This window comes from Etheostoma cragini, chromosome 2 (genome assembly GCF_013103735.1).
Source record: "Etheostoma cragini isolate CJK2018 chromosome 2, CSU_Ecrag_1.0, whole genome shotgun sequence".
Lineage (NCBI taxonomy): Eukaryota > Metazoa > Chordata > Actinopteri > Perciformes > Percidae > Etheostoma > Etheostoma cragini.
This window is the reverse complement of record NC_048408.1, coordinates 16,968,177-16,987,465: the sequence shown is the minus strand read 5'-3', so window position 1 is coordinate 16,987,465 and position 19,289 is coordinate 16,968,177. Positions and strand designations below refer to the sequence as shown.

Sequence of the window (19,289 nt, the reverse complement as noted above, 5' to 3'; positions counted from 1 at the left end):
AATAGGAAATATCTTTGAGACTTTTACATTTTTTTCATCATGGACAAAATGACAGATCTTCCTGTAGATGACAAAAGCGTTAGTTATGCATCAGATTGCAACATTACAAAAGAGGACATATACATTTGCAAATTTTGAAGGCAATGTTGTCTTTTACATTATATAATGTTGTGTCCTCTTAGTCCTTATACCAAGTTTCATGATGACAGGATGAAAGAAACCTTTTTTTCCAAATCAGCAATGGAGCGTCACCTCATACTGTGTGTAAACTAGGCCATATAAATAAAAGTAATCAAAGTGATTAGGTGTGTCATATTGTCCAGTAGTTATTGTTGGTGATTTTGGACAGTGGACCAGGCTCGGGTAGAGGTTAGTGTTGGTTACCTACCTCCACCGCCCTCTTTTCATGGAGAGCACATCTGAAATTCCAACATTGACATGTGAAATACAGACAGCAACTCTTATGGCCTCACAGCACTGCACACGGTGCTGCTCCTCCCAGCCCTAAACATAAACCAGTTCCAGAAGCTACACTCCAACGACCTACTTTTACTGTCACAATGATGATTGTCAAATGACATGTCACCCCACCACTTGCACTGTAGGTGTTTTGGGGAAACCCATGTAGAGAGTTGCATTCACTGATGGTTTCTAAAGAGACATGTATGATTTCATTTTTACTGTTAGTTGTAAGTTTGTTCTGATGTATCCTAATAAAATACATAAACTTACTTTTTCTTTTGTCCAAATGAGAGTTTTTGTTTTATGGAATAAAATGACAAGCTAACATGCAATTAGACCACAGACAGATGTCTGTAGTGTGTAGTAATAACTGATCTTGTGTGTGTGTGTGTGTGTGTGTGTGTGTGTGTGTGTGCGTGTTCGTGTTCGTGTTGAGATATAGTGTATAGTGTATAGTATATATATAGTGTATAGTATATATTGAGATATAGTGTATAGCATACATTTTTACATTTTAGCATATTATTTAAGCTGTCGCACATTTTTGTTCCCCCATCCTGTACATATTCACATATATTTGTCTTTTTACTTTATTTGTATTATTATTTCATGTATATTGTATGTATGTATATTTTTCCTAGTATTTCATTTATATTTATATTTTGTGCTTTGTGACTGATTTTGCTGCTGTGACACAGGAATTTCCCATTTTTCTTGGATCAATAAACATCTATCTATCTATCTATCTATAGTGGTTAAGACGTTGAAATGGCAGCCTGTATGTATGTAGACAATATACAGTATGCATCAGTGTAATAATCCCCCTCTCCAGCCTAGTCACATGGCAAGAATGAAGTGCTACTGCCTGGTAGCACAAAGCACAATGTGAAGCTCATGTGACTGTATTAACCTTTCAGACCTAATCTCCTGCAGTCACGAATGAGAAAAAGCAAGAGAAAGAAAGAGGAAAAACAGAGATCAGAAACTATAAAGTTAGAGAGATTAAAAAAAGTTACAAAGTAAACAGATAAGAAAACAATTCAGATATGTTTTGTTGCTCTTCAGAAGCCCTCAAGACTCAGTTTCTATCTATTGTTTTTTTTAAGACAGACAAGAGAGACTTTTGTCAGAAGTGCAGATTTCGCACAGAATTGTCAAATAAATCGAATTGAAGTAGAGATCACTGTGCAACACCCCCCATGGCTTCAAAAGCGACACAAACCGCAGAGAATAACACCGAAATGTTCTTGTACTAACACTGACAGCAAAAAAGTCTCTCTTATAGTTCTCTAAGCAGACTATCAGTGTTCCTGCTGACGGGCCAGGGACAGAATAAGTTGGTGGGACTAGGAAACTGATTGCCTCCATGACCCAGGTTTATAGTTTTGTCACGCTGGTCTTTTTGGTATGAGAGTCTATGGAGGCTTTGGTCGGGACAAGCTTCCTCAGATTGCATTGAAAAGGAAGTTATACATTAAAGCTTCACTGGCTTAACTTTTATTGGGCAGATCACAAAGAATCAATGACTGACCTTCAAAAGGGAAATTGTTTTTCTCAAAAGGGGAGGGGGGAAATAGAGGGCAGACATTCGACAGATGCCTGGAAAGAATTGAAATCTTTTACTGTAGGTAAAAGACGTGAATTTCACCTTGGCTTTCTTGAAATAATTATTTCCTTGGACACATTCACTCATTTTAAACTTTTAAGCCAAAAATCTTTGTATCCCACTGACCCAGCCCAAAATGAATAGAACTATTTATGTTATGAAGGCATAAATGGCCCTATTCATGTTGCCACAATGAATGGTACAGTGCATTAAGTATTGCAATAAATTATCGTAATTGACTCAAGCAGCTCAAGATGAATTGTAAAAAATATTAATTGGTGCAAAGCTTGTCACATTATCACTCAATATCTTACTAACTTGCTGGGTTTGTATGACCATGCAAATTTACTACACATTTTTGACCCTTTATAGAAACAGTAATTTATCTTTCTCTCAGAAATAACGCTCCATTTTTAAACTAACCTGACACAATGTTATTGTCCTAATATGTAACAGTTTAGTCACACGACACTGAAAAGGACTGAACAGGCATGCTAGCTGCTCTGTGAGGCACAGCAATCTCAAGATGGCAATAGTGGAAAAAGTCATGAAAATCATTAGAATTCCTTTTCTGTGATTATTTATTCATCAATTTTATTAAGGCAATCCATCCAATAGTTGTGAAAGTAGATCATTCCTGAACTCTAACTCATACATTTCATCATATTATCCAAATGGACAAATTTGTTATTGCAAAACACAGATGCTCAATCTCATATTTGGCTGCATCCACAGAGAAAGTTTCAGTGCACATGTTGTTTGTGTACTCTTGTGATGTGTCACATAAACTGGGGATTTTTTATTTCCTCTAGCAATAAACCGCGGCTGACGCTGTACATTTACATGTAGATACCAATTTATGTGACGACTACTTCCAATGTCCGTGGATTCCTACACCAACCATGCCATCGTGAGACTGGACAGGCACATGCTAGACATCCATATACTATAAATATTATTTGCATTACATAACATGGTAGACATGGATGTCTTTGTCAGATAACCTAACTGTTCCAAACCATTAGGCACCACCGTACAATTCTAATCCTTGCTATGAGCACAAGACTGGTGACATAGAAATATATGGTGTATAGCATAGTAGTAGAAAGAAAGGCCATATAAAGTGATTAATAAAAATAACCTGTAACACACATGCACATCCATTTCACATCTTCTAAGTGAAATGCCATCTCAAAAGAACACAAATGTTATTGCTGTGGGCATTGTGATATTATTATATACTTTTGCTTAGAGTATTTTTGTGCATTTACTCTCTGTAGCTCTATATCAAGCTCTAATGGTAGCATCACTCACGCCCCAAACTCACAGCCCACCTATAATTGCTCCTCCAGAGTTCACTCTGTGTGTGACATGCCGCCTTAGCTACACCACAGCCCTTGTAAGGGTCTTGAAAGCATTTAACACTGAAGTGCTACTTTACCCCCGCCCCAACTCCCATAGAAACACCTGGTGGTTCGAAGACACCTCGGGGTGGCAATTTTTAACATGGCGATGTTCGTTTTTTCACCCTCCCTCCTTTCAGTGTCACCTGCTGACCCTCCCTGCCTGGGCCCAATTTACTGTCCAACCATCCAGACTCTACACATTCTGTGTATGTCTTGTGGTGGTGTACACACTCATACTTGACATTTGAGCAAGTTTGAAGAAACAAAAGGAAGTAAAGAGTGTTTTCCTGAGAGAGACTGGGGACTGTTTTGGAGTATATTTGTCTATGTTTTCTCTGACAACATGGAGTACTGCTTTTTGAAAGGATTCCTAGTGGTTTTGTTGATGCAACACTGCAGGTCTGAAGGTAGGGTGGCATTATGCAAATAGTTTTGATCATCTATGTGATTATATCTTTGTATTTCCATGAAAAGAACAACACCTGCACACTGACTCTAAACCACAAAATTACTTAACTATTTCAAATAATCTTGCACCTACCTGTGATGTGCATGTAACTGTAACTAATCTTGTCTTTAGAATTTTGCATCAATGAATAATGACACAATCAACCAATGGTAAGGATACATAACGTTGCTATATTTCTTATGAAGTGATTGGCAGCGATTATGTTGACACATATTGCATTATAAAACTCAATAACCATAATCCTTGGAACTGTTCCTGGAGTGGTCAACACTTCTTCATCATCAGTATCAACATAACACTGCTCAAATGTTCCAAGATTATCTGTTTTTTACAGTAGCTACACCAAAAGTGTTTTATACTATCTCCTTAGATCTCTCTACCTCTATCCAATCCACAGTGGTCACCTTGCAAGATGGCCCGGCCTTACCCCAGGAACCAGAGCTTCCCCATGCAGAGGTGGTACCTGTGGTGGCCCCTCCTAGCCTGAAGGAGGTGCAGCAGGCTGTGCAGGAGGCCTCAGAGCAGGTGGAGGGTCGAGGGGCCGAGGAAGTGCTGAAGGAGCTGCTGGAGAGGGTGGTGGAGGCAGCTATGGGGCAGGTGGAAGGAGGAGGTGAAGCAAAAGTAGATGAGGCTGCAGTGCATGATGCGTTTGAGGAGGATGCACTAGGGGCTAAAAAAGGAGAGATGGAAAGTGACACAGAGGCGGAGGTGTCGGAGCAGACAGTGGAGGAGGAGGTGGAAGCTGAAGATATGGTTGGTGAGGGAGGAGATACTGGGGCTGGAGAGGAGCAGGAGATAGCAAAGGTGGATGCATTTGAAGATGAAGTTGAGGAGGGCAAAGGAGCTGCCAAGGGGATGGAGGAGACTGTAGCTGGATTTGTGCAGGACACTACAGCAGATGTAAAAACTGGAGGCAGAGAGGCAGAGGGAGTGGAGGTTATTGGTGAGTTACCAGACACCAAAGTAAGTCAGGAGTTTGTAGAGGAAGCTGTAGCTGCTTTAGAAGAAACAAGAGGGTATTTAGCAGTGGAGGAGACAGGTGTGGAGGACAGTAATGGGCAGGTTGTGTTATGGAAAGAAAAAGAAGCATCTGAATCAGAAACAAAGGCGGTAGAGGAAGTCTCAGCTGTTGTGGATGTGGGAATAGGTGGAGAGCCTGAGGAGGAGACCATTGTAGACTCTGACCCTAGCCTGGCGGTGGCTGATGTGGAGCAGTTAGGGGATGCATGGGGAAAGGAAGAGACTCAGGTAGATGATGTTAAAGGTGAGGTGATAGTACCACATTTTGATAATTATGAGAGAGAGACAACACAAACTGTGGCAGTAGAGGTGGAGGACGAGGAGAAGGTAAACATAGTGAAGGATGCTGAAGGACTAGAGGTAGACAATGAACATGGCCATTTAGTGGTGGAGGGAGGAGATGTTGAAGAGGTCAAAGCAGAAGGTGCAAAAGTTGGGGAAGCTGAAGGAGGTGAAATAAATAGAGGGAGTGTAATCAAGGAGGAATCGGGGGCATTAGTGAATGAGGTCAGTGACCATCAAGCAGGAGAAGAGGAGCAGATTGCTTCGGAGACCTCACTTGACAGTGAAAAAGAGGATCAAGGTGAAATATGTGAAGTTTATTCTTTGTGCAATGGAATGGAAAGATGGCAAAAAGAAATTGGGGTTTCATTGTGGTGGTCCGAGACTAGCAGCATGAACCTGCTAAAGTCTAAAACCTCAATATTCTCAACAAATCCAAATCTTCTACTTTTATTCTCATTTTATTAATAAGCTCCATGTTTAAGATGCATCATTCACTTAACTTTCAGTACATGCTTTTCTAATAACTATCTGAAATGTTGCATGTGTAAAATCTGTTCGTAATTTGGGTAACAAAAAACTAAAACTGCAATGGTATTTGTCTTTAAAGATTCAGTTGCATTAGGCTCAGCAGCTTTGGTTTAGCTTGCATTGTTTACATCTTAACCTACTTTAAGAGACAAAAGGTCTTACATTAAGATTATAAGCCCCTTTAATGCACTTTACGTGTCCTGAAAAACCTTCAACATTAGCTACTCTGCTTAGGAAATGAGCAATGGATTAAAATGTTTTTAGCAAGCTTTTGGTAGAAAGCACTGAAGAAAATTTTTATTAGAATATCTGACATGGACATTAATCCTTTATCAGTCAAAACATCTCTTAAAGACCAAAGGATTATTGTGACACATGCAAAGACTGATACATTAAATACACATTGTGCACTGTAAAGACACTGTTATAGTGTAAGTAAGCTTACGCATGCATACAACTCATGAACCAACTTCCAATCTCATCTGCAGCATATCTTTGCATTATTCTACATTCCTTAGGTACACTCGACAAAGCCTAAACCTTGACCTCTTTGCTTGATTTTCATGTGTGTGTCACATACCAAACCCCTCTTCTAGAAGTGCTGGTGATCTCTGCCCCAAAGCCACTGGACAGCGATGAAGCCTCCATAGAGAAGAGCCCTGAGAACCAGGCTCCCACCCCCAGGCCATCCTTAGGTGGGGGGGAGACAAAAGAAGCTACCCTTGGTGATGAGAAATCCAACAATGGCAATGAGATCATTAACACTACTGATGACCTTTTACCACACGACCCTGTTGTGGCCCAACCTACACTGGATAATTTTGTTAAGGATTTTCCAGCTGAACCCCCTCAGGCAGAAGGGGAGGAACCAGGGGAGGCCAATGAGCTGGTGGAAGATACAGCCGGAAACACAGGTAAAATGGAATGTTAAAATATATAAAAACATAAAAGGAAAATACAGTTGCCTTTTGTAGCCCTTATGTACTGCACAGGTTTTTGGTTTAACTTCTCAATTGCGAAGTGGAATGGAAGTTTAACATAAAAACAACAGAACTTCTGAACTGAAAGGCTATAAATGGGTTGGGTTATATATTACAGCAGATTTTCTCCAGCTTAAAATTTGGGTAGAATAAAGGAGAGGAAAACAGATCATCATTGTGATACTGCCAGCAAAATCTACAGATGGCCAAGTTGATGTTGTTCCATTTAAATAAACAGTGGAGTGGTGGAAGAAGAACAGAAAGTTGGGACCATCCCATCACACTATAATATGCTATTTTCTGCCTCACTGAAATGGATGAGAATTATTTTTTATACTCTTTTTATGCTCTGATGCATCACACACATGCCCCTTTGAGCTGACGTAATTTAAAACAGCTGGAAGGTAGATGGTGTAAAATCACATGGCAATAGAATAAAAGGTGTTTTTTTTTTCTGGAAAACTGTAATGTGATAGTGTTAAATAGACAGAATGTCAGTGTACAGCTTCCTTTATGTGCAGTTGAGGGACAGTTGATTTTGTTGTACCAGAGCATAGTGGATCAGACGTCATGTTCCTGCCTCTTATACCCTACCTCTCTGCCTTAATCTATCTGTTTAGACACAAGTGAGCTGGGCCTGGAGGCATGGAAGATTGGGGCTATTTCTGCTGCAGCCTTCTTGGTGTTGGAGACCGTTATCATCATTATCTATGTCCTCAAACATCCATCTTGCAACAAAAACAGGTAGGTAAGCACTGGTTTCTGTGTACTTAATCTCCAGGAACACACATTCAAAAGTTATCATATCGCCCATTATTTTCTGTTGAACGGAAAGTACAATCCAAATTGTAAATTGCCAGTTTTCTTTCCTGTTTCCTGCCATTTATTGATATGCTTTGGGGAGGGTGAGCTACATTTTACATTGTGCAAAAGTAGATTTTCAATACAACCCTAATCTTACTCTAGAATTGTTTTTGTTCCTGCTTAGTCATTGTTAAACTGATTTTTCGCTCTTTTTACTTTTTATGAATGATAATCAAAATAATACTTATTCTATATTCACACTAGCACCAGGCGTATCCCAATGCTTCTTCTCTAATAACAGAAATAAGCCATCTGATTGCTTGCTGTAGTACCAGCAGCACTACAATCACAGATGGGAATTACAGCAGTGCTGGTACATGATTGCTTCTGATGTCACCCAAGCTGCAGCTAACATTTCCACACTGATAGATGATGACATGAGGACACTGTGCCCATTATTGGTTCAGTATTTCTCTCTCAAGAAGAGACTGGCCTTTTATCGGTAATACTAGTTTTTTTCCCCCCACATGGCCCAATGCACCATGTAGTTAATTTGTAGACAGGCAACAGTAATAACTGACATTTTGCGTGTTTCTTTGTGTTTATGGGTGTTCGCAGTGTCCCGGCTCTACAGCGAGCATGTGAGGAAGGGTGTGTTGAACCAGAGGCAGCTACAGGAGGTGACTGCAGTGACGACACACTTCCTGCAAGCAATGGGGACGCTCAACAGTATGTTCACATGTAAACATCTATCAAACTTCTTACAGCATCATCTCTTATTTAGTGACATCTTGTGCAGTGTATGGAAGCACTTCCATTCTTTTTCTTTTTATATGTGCTGAATTTGAAAACTGAAACTTACGGTACAAATCAGACCAAACATATGCATACTAACAGCTCCCAGTAAATGTAATAAGGCAAAGACAAAGTCAGCCTATTATTAGCCTTCACCAGTCTTTATAACAGATTGAACATGAGGATCTCTAAACCTCGCTGTGCTAGATTTATTGGGAGCTGTAAGTACAGCATGCAGGCAGGTCTTTTGTCTTGTCTTTAACCAATTTCAGTGTTTCATCTCAAGGTTTACATGATGTCACTGAGCTCAGAGAGAAACTCTCTGCTTGACTCCTTCCCAGCCTTTGATTTTGTGCTATGCCACCAAACTGACTTCTACAGTATCAGCTGTCAACTTGTCACTAACACTAGCCGGATGTCAGGCTTGCCCATTGTCAGCCAACAAAATCATGTGCACTGACCTGAAACCTTGTGGTTCAGACGAATCGCCAGTTGTGTGCTTCTCAGCTGATCCCCTCTTGGCTGCTTTGTAAGCGCTCACTAGGTCACATGAGAGTGTGAGTCCCATGAATGCAAATCATTACTGGGTAATACCACTATTGGTTTTAATCAGACTAATAAGACAAAGGTTTGTGTATGTGAGGAGTGACCGTGTGTATAAAAAGAGAAAAAAGAAGACTGATATTGAGAAACTGTGTAGGGGAACAAAACTCATGTGCAAAAATAACGCTGTTTGCATGTGGTCCAATGATTTCAATGAGTGTTGATGTGCTAGTGAAAAGTGTGCAAGACACAAAGAGAAATTTGACAATAGCACAGATGATAACAACGCACTGAATTATTAAACAGTCAACAGAATCATGTTGAAATATCTCCTTGTTAAGAGATTTTATAGCAGCTGTGCCAATCCACTTGTCGTTAAAGAGGGAATCACTAAAAACACTGCCAAAAAACAGCAAAAGTCACTTTTTGAATACAATTTGGAAAACTATCTAAGAGTCATAAAACAGTATAATCTTGACAATAAGGCACAAAGTGCTGCTCCTTGTGCAAAAATGTATAGTGAATGTTGAACTGTGGGAGCCAGTCATGTACATTTCGGAACCTAATGTACCTATATATATATATATATATATATATATATATATATATATATATATATATATATATATATATATATATCCATTTAGAGTAACGAGGCTTGGTGTAGCATTAAATAGTTGTAATAGAACCAAATATTCATTCAGACTGTATTTTAAACACAGTAGGCTACTAAGAATTACATTGAACTTTGTATACAGTATTTGCAAGGGGAAATTGGTGGGTTTGCACCTTGCATGTAGCGACTTAGAAAGCAGAAATACAGAGTCTGGGTGATGGCAGTGAAGATTTGAAATGGAAATTATTGGGCATTTAATAGGAAATTTAATTGAAAATAAAGAAATGTGAGCTTCACAAGCTATTTGAATTAAAATGTCTGAATCTCCTGTTTCTAAATTTGATGCCCTGCAACCCTGACCCAGGAATAGAAGCTACTGTATGTTTTTTCTTTTTTTGTCCGTTGCTGACCATTTACGTAGAATACCAAATTAGCCACACTGGTCTCTCTCCCTCTTCCCCACATGCATATGCATTGACACAGGTAATCGTAGCAGGAGACAACAACTTCAAAATGACCTAGTGAACACAGTGAATCTTACTGCTGTAGTTGTAAAAGAAATGCATAAAAAGTTGTGCTAATTCAGCTGTTTAGTTCCAGTGTTGAGAAAGCAGATAGAGAGCTTAGGGACCGTCTACAAACTACAACACAGAAAAGAGATAAAACAAAAATATGTAGGCTATCAATTTAATGATTAAAATAGGTAGTGTCTCTAAACTTACCTCAATTGTAACTTGCCTCCTGCTGGTTGTACGACAGCACTTACTTTAAAAAAATAAGCAAATACTTATTTTTGAAAATTTATTTATATCTCTTTTCAGTGTTGTAGTTTGTAGGGGGTCCATTAGCACTATATCAACACCGGAACTAAACAGAGCTGAATTAGCACAACTTTCATAAATTTCTATTTGCCTGACAAAATAGAAATTTAGTGCATCTGACAGCAGTCAGATGCACTGTGTTCACTCAGAAGGAATCACTGCACATGGGTATGCACTGTTAATGACATTTTGAACAGGCTTAGAGACTAAAAACACATTTAAAACTTGCCCTGTTTAAGCCTGTTGAGTGCCAACACTAGCAAGAGGATAACAGTGTAGGCAGCACCAATTGTTTTCCTTTTTCTCTCTACTGACAGCACTCCAAATTTACAAACAACAGAGCTACATGTTGGATTTGACCGGAATTCTCCTTTAAGATGGTGGTTTGGACACTCTTGAGCGTAAATCAACTAGAGCATTTTAAAACAAATTGTTTGATCCAGGACACTGTCACCTGCATTTAGTCAGTAATGTCAAGAGATCGTTTTATATCTGGGTGTGTCATTACCTCCCAGCTAATCGCCTTCATTTCCTCCATAGTTTGAATGCTTCTCCATCTGGTTAAACAAACAGGCCTTGTGGTGTAAATAACAGCATTTGCTCGCGGCACCATATTTGACAGCAGTTTGATTATGAAAACACTAAGTTAAGGTGTATTTTACTTGTACTCTAAGTGTATCAAAGGTGGCCTTTGTTCTCATGTTACATGTTGTCATTTAGCTGATGCTTCTATCCAAAGCAACTTACAATTGATATATACGTCAGAGGCCGCACGCCTTTGGGGCAACTAGAGATTAAGTGTCTTGCTTAGGGACACATCGGTTGATGTATCGCAGTGGGAATCAAATCCAGATCTCCCACACCAAAGGCATGTGTCATGTCCACTGCGCCATCACCACCCGCCATTTAAAGAAAAGCATAATTTTATCTCTCTAATTTGTATCAAATAGCTTCTATTGCGTGCACTCTGTTAGTGATTTTTTCCTTCTGTCAAGCAGCCTTGGCTTTTCTCTCTCTGTAATTTATTCAACTGTTAAATGCATGCCAACTACCCTTCTGTCCTCTCTACCAGGATAGCAGCACATGACCCATTTGATGTGGCTTCAACCCTGGCCCAAAACAAAGAGCAGCATGAAGATGAGCTTGCAATAGCCATGTCCGACCTCCCACCCAGCTCCGCAGAGGAGTCAGTCAACACTGGACCAGGACCAGACTCCTCACAAGACCTCAGGACTTCCATTCTCTAGGGGGTCCAAGTGTTTTGTCTGTTTCTACTATATCTTCACAAAATCCAAAAAGCCACTCTCCATCCCTATTCTTAATCTACCCAGACACCCAATGAATTAATCAAAATTTTTAAAGTCTAACCAACCTGACACAGACTGCCTGGAATTCTGACTATAATAACTACTGTATATGTCATAATGTCGTATTTGGTGTTTGTGACCACATGTATGTTTGTGTGAGTGTAAATTGAAAGAAAAAGACACTGTCAGACATTTGGGATGTGTGAACATGTTGAAATAGGAGTGTGCATTAACAGGTGAGCACACTGTTGGAATAAGTGAACAGGAAGAGCATGTCTTAAAATACTTTGTGCATGTATTTGTGTGTGTAAATGGGATGAACATTTTTATTTAACCTTCATATAACCAGGACGTCTCTTGAGATTGAAATCTCTTTTCCGAGGGAGGGACCTGGCTATGTAGCAAGTTTTGCAATTTATTCCAAGATCATGGAGCGAAGTAAGAGAACGCTTTTTTCCCCAGCTCTGTAAAAAACCCTTGGAACCTGGTAAGAGAGCCACCTGGTGGAACGGAGATGAAAACTGCTGGAATTCTGCTTAAGGAAATTACATAAATATGTTGGCAGTTTACTCAACATGGCCTTGTATAAACATGTTATAAATCCAATTTGATATATGTAAGCTTTTTAAGCTACGAAGAAATTGTTAAGAAATGTTTTTCATACTGACCAAATTAGTCATGCTGTACAGAATAGCTAGAATCAATGTGAAAAAGGCAGTTGGTATGAACCATTTTCACGTGTTATCAACAATTTACAAAAAATAATTTTTCAGTATCATGGAGCCCCACACTCGCAAACAAGAAACAAAAAAACATTTGAGATAACATTGACATTACGTTTAAAACTATATTTGATTTATTGTATTTTATTCTAAATAACTTCTGACCTGTGTATCATCATTTGTGCTTTGAGCAGTACCAAATTAAAATGACAATGTTGAATTTTTGCTTTCGTTCTTGCCTCCAAGTATGGATGTTTCTTACCCTGCCGGGCACAATTTGACATTTTTGATTATTTGAAGACAAAAATCAAATAATAAGATGAATCAAATGACTGAATTGAAAAAAAAAAAAACATCCCCATGTTACTGAATCTACACTACCGGTCAAAAGTTTGGGGTCACCATTCCACTCCATTATAGACAGGATACCAGCTGATCTGGGTGGGTGAACGATCTTTAATGCAATATCTACATTTCCCATTATCAGCAACCATTCATCCAATGTTCCAAAGGCACATTTTGTTTACTAATCTGATATTATTTTAAAAAATTAACGAAGAAAACATTAAACAACCCTTTTGCAATTATGTAAGCACATAATGTAATCTGGAAACTGCTGCCCTGGTTAAAAAAAACAAGGCAACTGATCTCAGCTGGGATTCTGTCTAGAATGGAGTCCAATGGAAATTTGTGAGTGACCCCAAACTTTTGACCGGTAGTGTATATCAGAGTCATTTGTTGTGTAATTGAATGGCGTCATATGGGTTATGATCACACAGAATAAAATGACATGTTGTTTAAAACACTGCCCTCCAGTGCGTGTGTGTGTGTGTGTGTGTGTGTGTGTGTGTGTGTGTGTGTGCAGAGAGGTCTGGTCATGCGCTCAATAGCTATTTAAGCCAGACGAGGAAAATGAGCCGACTCTTGGGGGGCTACACTTCTGCAGAAAGAGAGGAGCAGCATGCACAGTCAGAGGTAGGGGAAACACATTATACTGATGCTTTTTTACATAATGAACTGTAGAATGCAATACATTTTAAAACTGTTTACAAACTGAAAGTGATATGAGATTAATGAACAATTGGTATAAGTGGCTATTGGCAAAATCTAAGAATGAAAACCAAGTTTTATTTCAGATCTGGATATACAACAGATAATGATGACATAACAGCCAATGTTTGTTGTACTGGCTGAGTATTATGATTGCATTCAATAATAGGTGAAAAACATTTATTTTATTAGGAACTTAAGAAGCAAATAGGGCCTTGCCGTCTTTTGTTGAAAGCAGTTCTGAACTTGTAAAAGTTGAAAGCTAATGGCTTTGTGAATTATGAATAATGACTCGCACTGCCTGCAGGGGCGTGTAAGAAGTGAAGTTTTGGAATAATGTTAAGACAACTGACTTTAACAAGAAAACACAAACCCAGTTGTTCTTGAGCTCAATTGAAGTGTATGTCTGCAGTGTATTACATGTTTTGTTTCGTATATTACGGCTTCAGTACCTTCCAACCAAGAACACGATGAGTGGTTTGGAAAAAGATGGGTAGATGTAAAACAATTTTCTCAACTTGTAAAATGGGTCTACTCTCATTGTTCTTTTAAAACTCCTAACCTACTTTATTCTTACCTTATTTTCCCATCTAAAATACACCTCCCTTCTCTCTGGATTTTGGTAGCATGTGGAGAGTGGGTCTCCTGGTGGTGACCCTGGGTGCCACCCTAACGCTGGCCCAGTTCCCCCGGGAGTGTGTCACCCCTGCGGGGCTGCAGAGCGGCCAGTGCTGCCCGTCCCCAACAGGGGCGGCAGGGGACGAGTGTGGCTCCACCACAGGAAGAGGGCAGTGTGTGGCCATTGCAGCAGACAACCGGCGCCACGGACCCCAGTACCCTTATGCTGGACGTGATGACAGAGAGAGGTGGCCTCTGAGATTTTTCAACCGCACTTGCCAGTGTAATGGGAATTTTAGTGGCTACAACTGTGGGCAATGTCGCCACGGGCTAACTGGACCAAACTGTGATCAGACGATCTCTGTGGGTAAGAGAATGGACACTGTCTAAACTGTCTGTATTAGCAAACAAAAATTCAACTTCTATCTCTGACTGCACACCCCTTCAGATCTCAGTGGGCCTCAAAGACGTAGGAAAGTACATCAGTCGAGGGAATGAGGGCAGCATTTATTGTTATGGAAAGGCAATGTCTATGTACATTTTTTATAACTTTTGTTCTTGTTCCTTTGTTCCAACCCATTGTCCTCTCTCTTCCTGCCCTTTTTTGGTTCCTCCACCCCATTAACCTTGCTCCAGTAAGGAGGAATATCATGCAGATGAGCACAGCTGAGAAGCAGGCATTTGTGAACAGTTTGGACCGAGCAAAGAGGACCGTCCACCCTGACCTGGTCATCTGTACACGGCGGTACATACATAAGCATATATATTGCAGTATTTTTGTATCATTCTTTATGGGCTTGATTATGTGAAAAAATAAATGCTAACAATATTTTAAAACTGATTTAATGAAGTCATTTATAAGGTAGATTGATATTTATTCAGTCTTTTGGTCTGATATGAACACTGTAGAACAGACAGCCCAGCTTTGTCCAAGGTCCTGCAAGCTAAGTCTACCTGAGTCTGGCAGTTGAATAATCAGTAATTTTGCTATGAGTGAACCCATGCCATGTTGTGATAATTATCAGTAAAATCATAATATTTCTCCTGGCAGCTTTCTGTTTAGGCTTCAGGTGGAAGAGCAACTCATCAGTTTAGGTAGAAGTAAAGGGATTTTTAGTCTTCTAAGTAACAGCACATACATCTGTGAATAACCTTTCAATTAAGTTGATGATTGTAGTTAGATACATTTTTGAAGAAATTTTCAGCTGCAGGTAGAAAACCCTACAGCTAAAGGACCTCGTATCTCACACGTCAAATCAACCAATATGAGTTTGGAGGACAATCTTAGAGAAGTGTTTAGGAGAAACACAATGTGGCGTTTATCCTGCTGCTCCTGTCACTTGTAGGTACCAGGAGGTGTTTGGGCCCGATGGCAACACCCCACAGTTTGAAAACATCACCATTTACAACTACTTTGTTTGGAGCCACTACTACTCTGTCAGTAAAACCTACCTGGGGCCGGGCCAGACCAGCTTTGGAGGTGTAGACTTCTCCCATGAGGGCCCGGGTTTTGTCACCTGGCACCGTTTTCATCTGCTGCAACTGGAGAGAGACATGCAGGTGAGAAGAGGGAAGGAAGGGAGGGAGAAAGATGGGGCTAGTGGAGAAGAAAAAGGGAAGAATACAAGGCTTTTGGGCTGATGGTTTGATGAAGGAAGTGAGGATGGGAGAAAGGAAGGATGATAAGAGGAGGAAGGAAAGAGCGTGGGCATTTGAAGAGATGGAGACAGAGTGAAATGTTATCTTGGAGGAGAAAGGAGGAGCAGGGAGGAAATTAAACAAAGGTGGCAAAGGATAAGAAAATGAGGATGGTGTAAAAAAAGAGGGATTGAAACTGCAAAGACAGTTGAATCCAATATTAAACTTCATCAGTTCATGAAACACATGCATGTATGTACTGAGATATCCATGAAGACTTCTTTTATTATTCCACCTACTCAGGACATGCTGGGCAATCCAGCCTTCGCCCTGCCCTACTGGAACTTTGCCATTGGAGGCAGCGAGTGCGACATCTGCACCGACGACCTGCTGGGAGCCAGGAGCTCCTTTGACATCAGTTCCATCAGCTCTAATTCTGTGTTCTCCCAGTGGAGGGTCATCTGTGAGAGTTTGGAAGACTACGACACTTTAGGCACCGTCTGCAACAGTGAGGACATTTGCAGAGACACACAATATACACTGTACTGTTCAGGAGAGCAGTGTTGCTGTACAGCGTAGTCTCAGCTGCACCAGAAAAGAGGGCAAAGAGCTAATAAAGAGAGCATGTAGAACACAAGCTGCTATAAATAATATCTTACAGCTGTTGTGCCGTTTTCGACATTACTATCTTTTACTACAGCTGGTTTGAAACTACCCAACTTCTTCTGAGTTGCTGTGTGCATCCAAAGTACTGCATTCTAATACACTTGATTTCTCTAAAGCAGACATCAGAACACACAGTTTTACAAGGGTTAATTCCCAACGGGTAAAGCGGTTTATGCTAGAATAAGGCATCTCTGTGTAACACTCTAAATCTGTGATCAGATTTGAAGGGATTGGATCTCATTCCACCCTGGCACCAGATTACAACTCAATATTACAAATTTTGCTTTAGTTTTTAAATGCACATAATTCACACAATAGACAATAAGTTTTTCGTCTGGTATTGTGGAATAATGTCAGAAGAATGTCAATCCTGTTTTAGCGTAAAGCTCTACAACAATCCCATGGGGGGGAGGGGGGGCTTTTTGAGCAATTGTATGTCTATTAGAAAAAAAGCTGCAGGAATTAGGTAACAGGTAGAACATGTGAGTGGCCAACGTGAGAGCGATCTGTCTCATAAATCCCCTTAGAGAGTCATGACAGGCCTGGTATTTCCTGCGTCAACAAGCAACATCTCCTTAAATGGGTTAAGGGGGGTTGCCTCATTTGTGCATGTGCTTGTTGAAGACAGGAATCTAGCAGTCTACTGGCTCCTTTGATCTGAGGGAATAATCTTCAAACAGACAGACAACTCAGTTATGTTGCCTTCTGTTTATGTGCTTGTGTATGAGTGGGAGAGAAAGCACACAAAATGAAAGAAAAAGTTCATGCATGCGAGAAAAAAAAAAGAATTCGGTTCTGTCACAGAGCTCCCACTCGCTACTGTTGACTTTTAGTGAATAATTAACAAAGAACACTGCCATCCTGTCATGTTCAAGACTGATCAAACTAGTCTAGTCTCCCACATAGAATTAGAAAGTAGTTCAATATCATCATCTTTCTCACCATTTCTGTGGGATCCACTGGCCTGTAACTGATCAACAATGTCCCACTAACCAAAAAAACACAACTGTCATTGTTCAGTTGTGATCTTTTTTTTGAGAGTAGAGTTAAGTATTGTACTTTCTAGACAATATTATCTCTGACCTTCTGTCCTTACACAGGCTCAGAGACCAGTCCCATCAGGAGGAATCCAGCGGGCAACGTGGCACGGCCTATGGTGCAGAAGTTGCCAGAGCCCCAGGATGTGTTGGATTGTCTGGAGCTCAACGCCTTCGACACTCCGCCTTACTACTCCACCTCTTCCGAGAGCTTCAGGAATACCATTGAAGGTGCGTCATGGGTGGATAAAAGCAGCACTAAAGATTGTAACCTCCTCCCTTTAACCAATGGAGATAAGTCAGGTTCAGTTCAGCTCAAACTGCAGAGCTGCTGAAGTACTATGTAGCACACACACGGTTAACTTCAACACAGCCTTTGTTGTTCCTTATTTTGGTAAATCAGATCTTTTATGTGTTGTTTCATGTTTTCTAGGCTACAGCGCCCCCCAGGGGATGTACGACCCGGTGATACGCAGCCTCCATAACTTGGCTCACCTCTTTCTCAATGGGACAGGTGGACAGACTCACCTCTCGCCCAATGATCCCATCTTTGTGCTGCTGCACACATTCACAGATGCAATCTTTGACGAGTGGCTCAGCAGGCACCAACCAGGTACGAACAGACTAAACTAGATGCAGATACAAAAAAACTCAATGAGAAGGAAGAAAAGATGGTTAAACATAAGTTTCTCATTGTGCAGGTGAAGTAGTTTACCCTGAGGAGAATGCTCCTATAGGGCACAACCGGAGATTCAACATGGTTCCTTTTTGGCCTCCTGTCACCAATGCTGAGATGTTTGTCCCTGCCCCAGAAAACTTGGGATACTCCTATGAGGTCCAGTGGCCTGGTACGTAGCGCACACACGCAAACACACACACAATGACCCTTCATGACCTTACTCTCTTTTTTCCATAGCTCGTGCCTACACCCTGTCTGAGATAATCACCATAGCCATTGTAGCGGCGGTGCTGGTGGTGGCAGTGGTGGGTGGTGTTATCGCCTGTGCCGTGCGCGCCCACTCCTACCGCTCAGCTGAGGCCCTGGAGCCACTACTGGGAGAGACTTTCCGACGCTACTCAGAGGATGACCGGAGGTTGGACAAATCACAGTCTGTTGTCTAAGTCCCTGCCTTTCTAGAGAGGCCTTAACATGTTTTGTATTCCCCTACTTCTTACAAATAAAGTTCAACTGGTTTTGAACCCGGAGTCTTAATGTTTTTGCTATAAATTCTAGGGCTGAAAGAGTCCTTTTGTTTGACACATACAGCAGAAGAGATGAGACTGCCTGGAGCTGCTCAGTTTGTAAAGAATGGGCACATTTTGTTATTCAACAATTAGGGGACTATTTCTTAATCTGTAGTTTCCCTTTCTCAGCTCCAGGTTGTATCTTGCTAATATGTTTATACAGACAAAGTTCATCTGTAAAATGAATGACAACTGTCCTATCAAGTTTGATGTTCTTTTACCATTCATTCTCCACATAATGCCTATTACTATGAGAATAATATGCTTTGCGGTATGAACAGACCACAGACAGGTCTTAATACTAAAGGCCTTTGCTGCAGGCCAAATTTGCTTGTCTGAAGCCTGAGGCTAACCAGCAAACCACCTACAATGTAATGTTGCTTCTCAGCGATTAATCAGAGCCATGCAAATGTCCATTTCTCCATAACAGCACACACACTACCCTCATGTGGATAAAACACATTACTGCCACAGTATGAGACTTCCAATTTGCAAGTCATGTACTCCTGCGTGGGTCGGAGAACTTGCTCCCACCTGTAAGTGAAATGTTATAGTTGTATCATTTTTGTTTTAAATTTTTTGTTTTTCACTTTTGCTTTACATTTTTTGTTTTGCCTTTTCCAAAGCCGACGTAATGGGTAGGTTCTGGACTGCACAATGCATCAAGAAAC

General features: G+C 40.5%; 2 protein-coding genes across 3 annotated transcripts; both read left to right on the top strand.

The window, feature by feature from the left end:
* Positions 1 to 3,664: 3,664 nt before the first annotated feature.
* On the top strand, positions 3,665 to 12,584 carry si:dkeyp-118a3.2 (immunoglobulin A1 protease). Of its 2 annotated transcripts, none has more exons than XM_034859182.1 (6): positions 3,665 to 3,881; positions 4,341 to 5,546; positions 6,373 to 6,690; positions 7,377 to 7,500; positions 8,179 to 8,289; positions 11,408 to 12,584. In XM_034859182.1, exons 1-6 carry the CDS (start codon positions 3,818 to 3,820, stop codon positions 11,580 to 11,582), a joined length of 1,998 nt encoding a protein of 665 aa, XP_034715073.1. In that variant the 5' UTR covers positions 3,665 to 3,817; the 3' UTR covers positions 11,583 to 12,584. The 2 variants fall into 2 exon arrangements, with proteins under 2 accessions (XP_034715073.1, XP_034715066.1); XM_034859175.1 differs by having other exon boundaries at positions 4,314 to 5,546.
* Positions 12,585 to 13,253: 669 nt separating this feature from the next.
* tyrp1b (tyrosinase-related protein 1b) lies at positions 13,254 to 18,583 on the top strand. The gene is made up of 9 exons (XM_034894473.1): positions 13,254 to 13,339; positions 14,041 to 14,399; positions 14,669 to 14,777; positions 15,379 to 15,592; positions 15,974 to 16,178; positions 17,437 to 17,604; positions 17,807 to 17,986; positions 18,075 to 18,221; positions 18,290 to 18,583. The coding sequence occupies exons 1-9, from the start codon at positions 13,326 to 13,328 to the stop codon at positions 18,493 to 18,495; spliced, it is 1,602 nt and encodes a 533-aa protein (XP_034750364.1). The 5' UTR covers positions 13,254 to 13,325; the 3' UTR covers positions 18,496 to 18,583.
* The last annotated feature ends 706 nt before the right edge of the window (positions 18,584 to 19,289 follow it).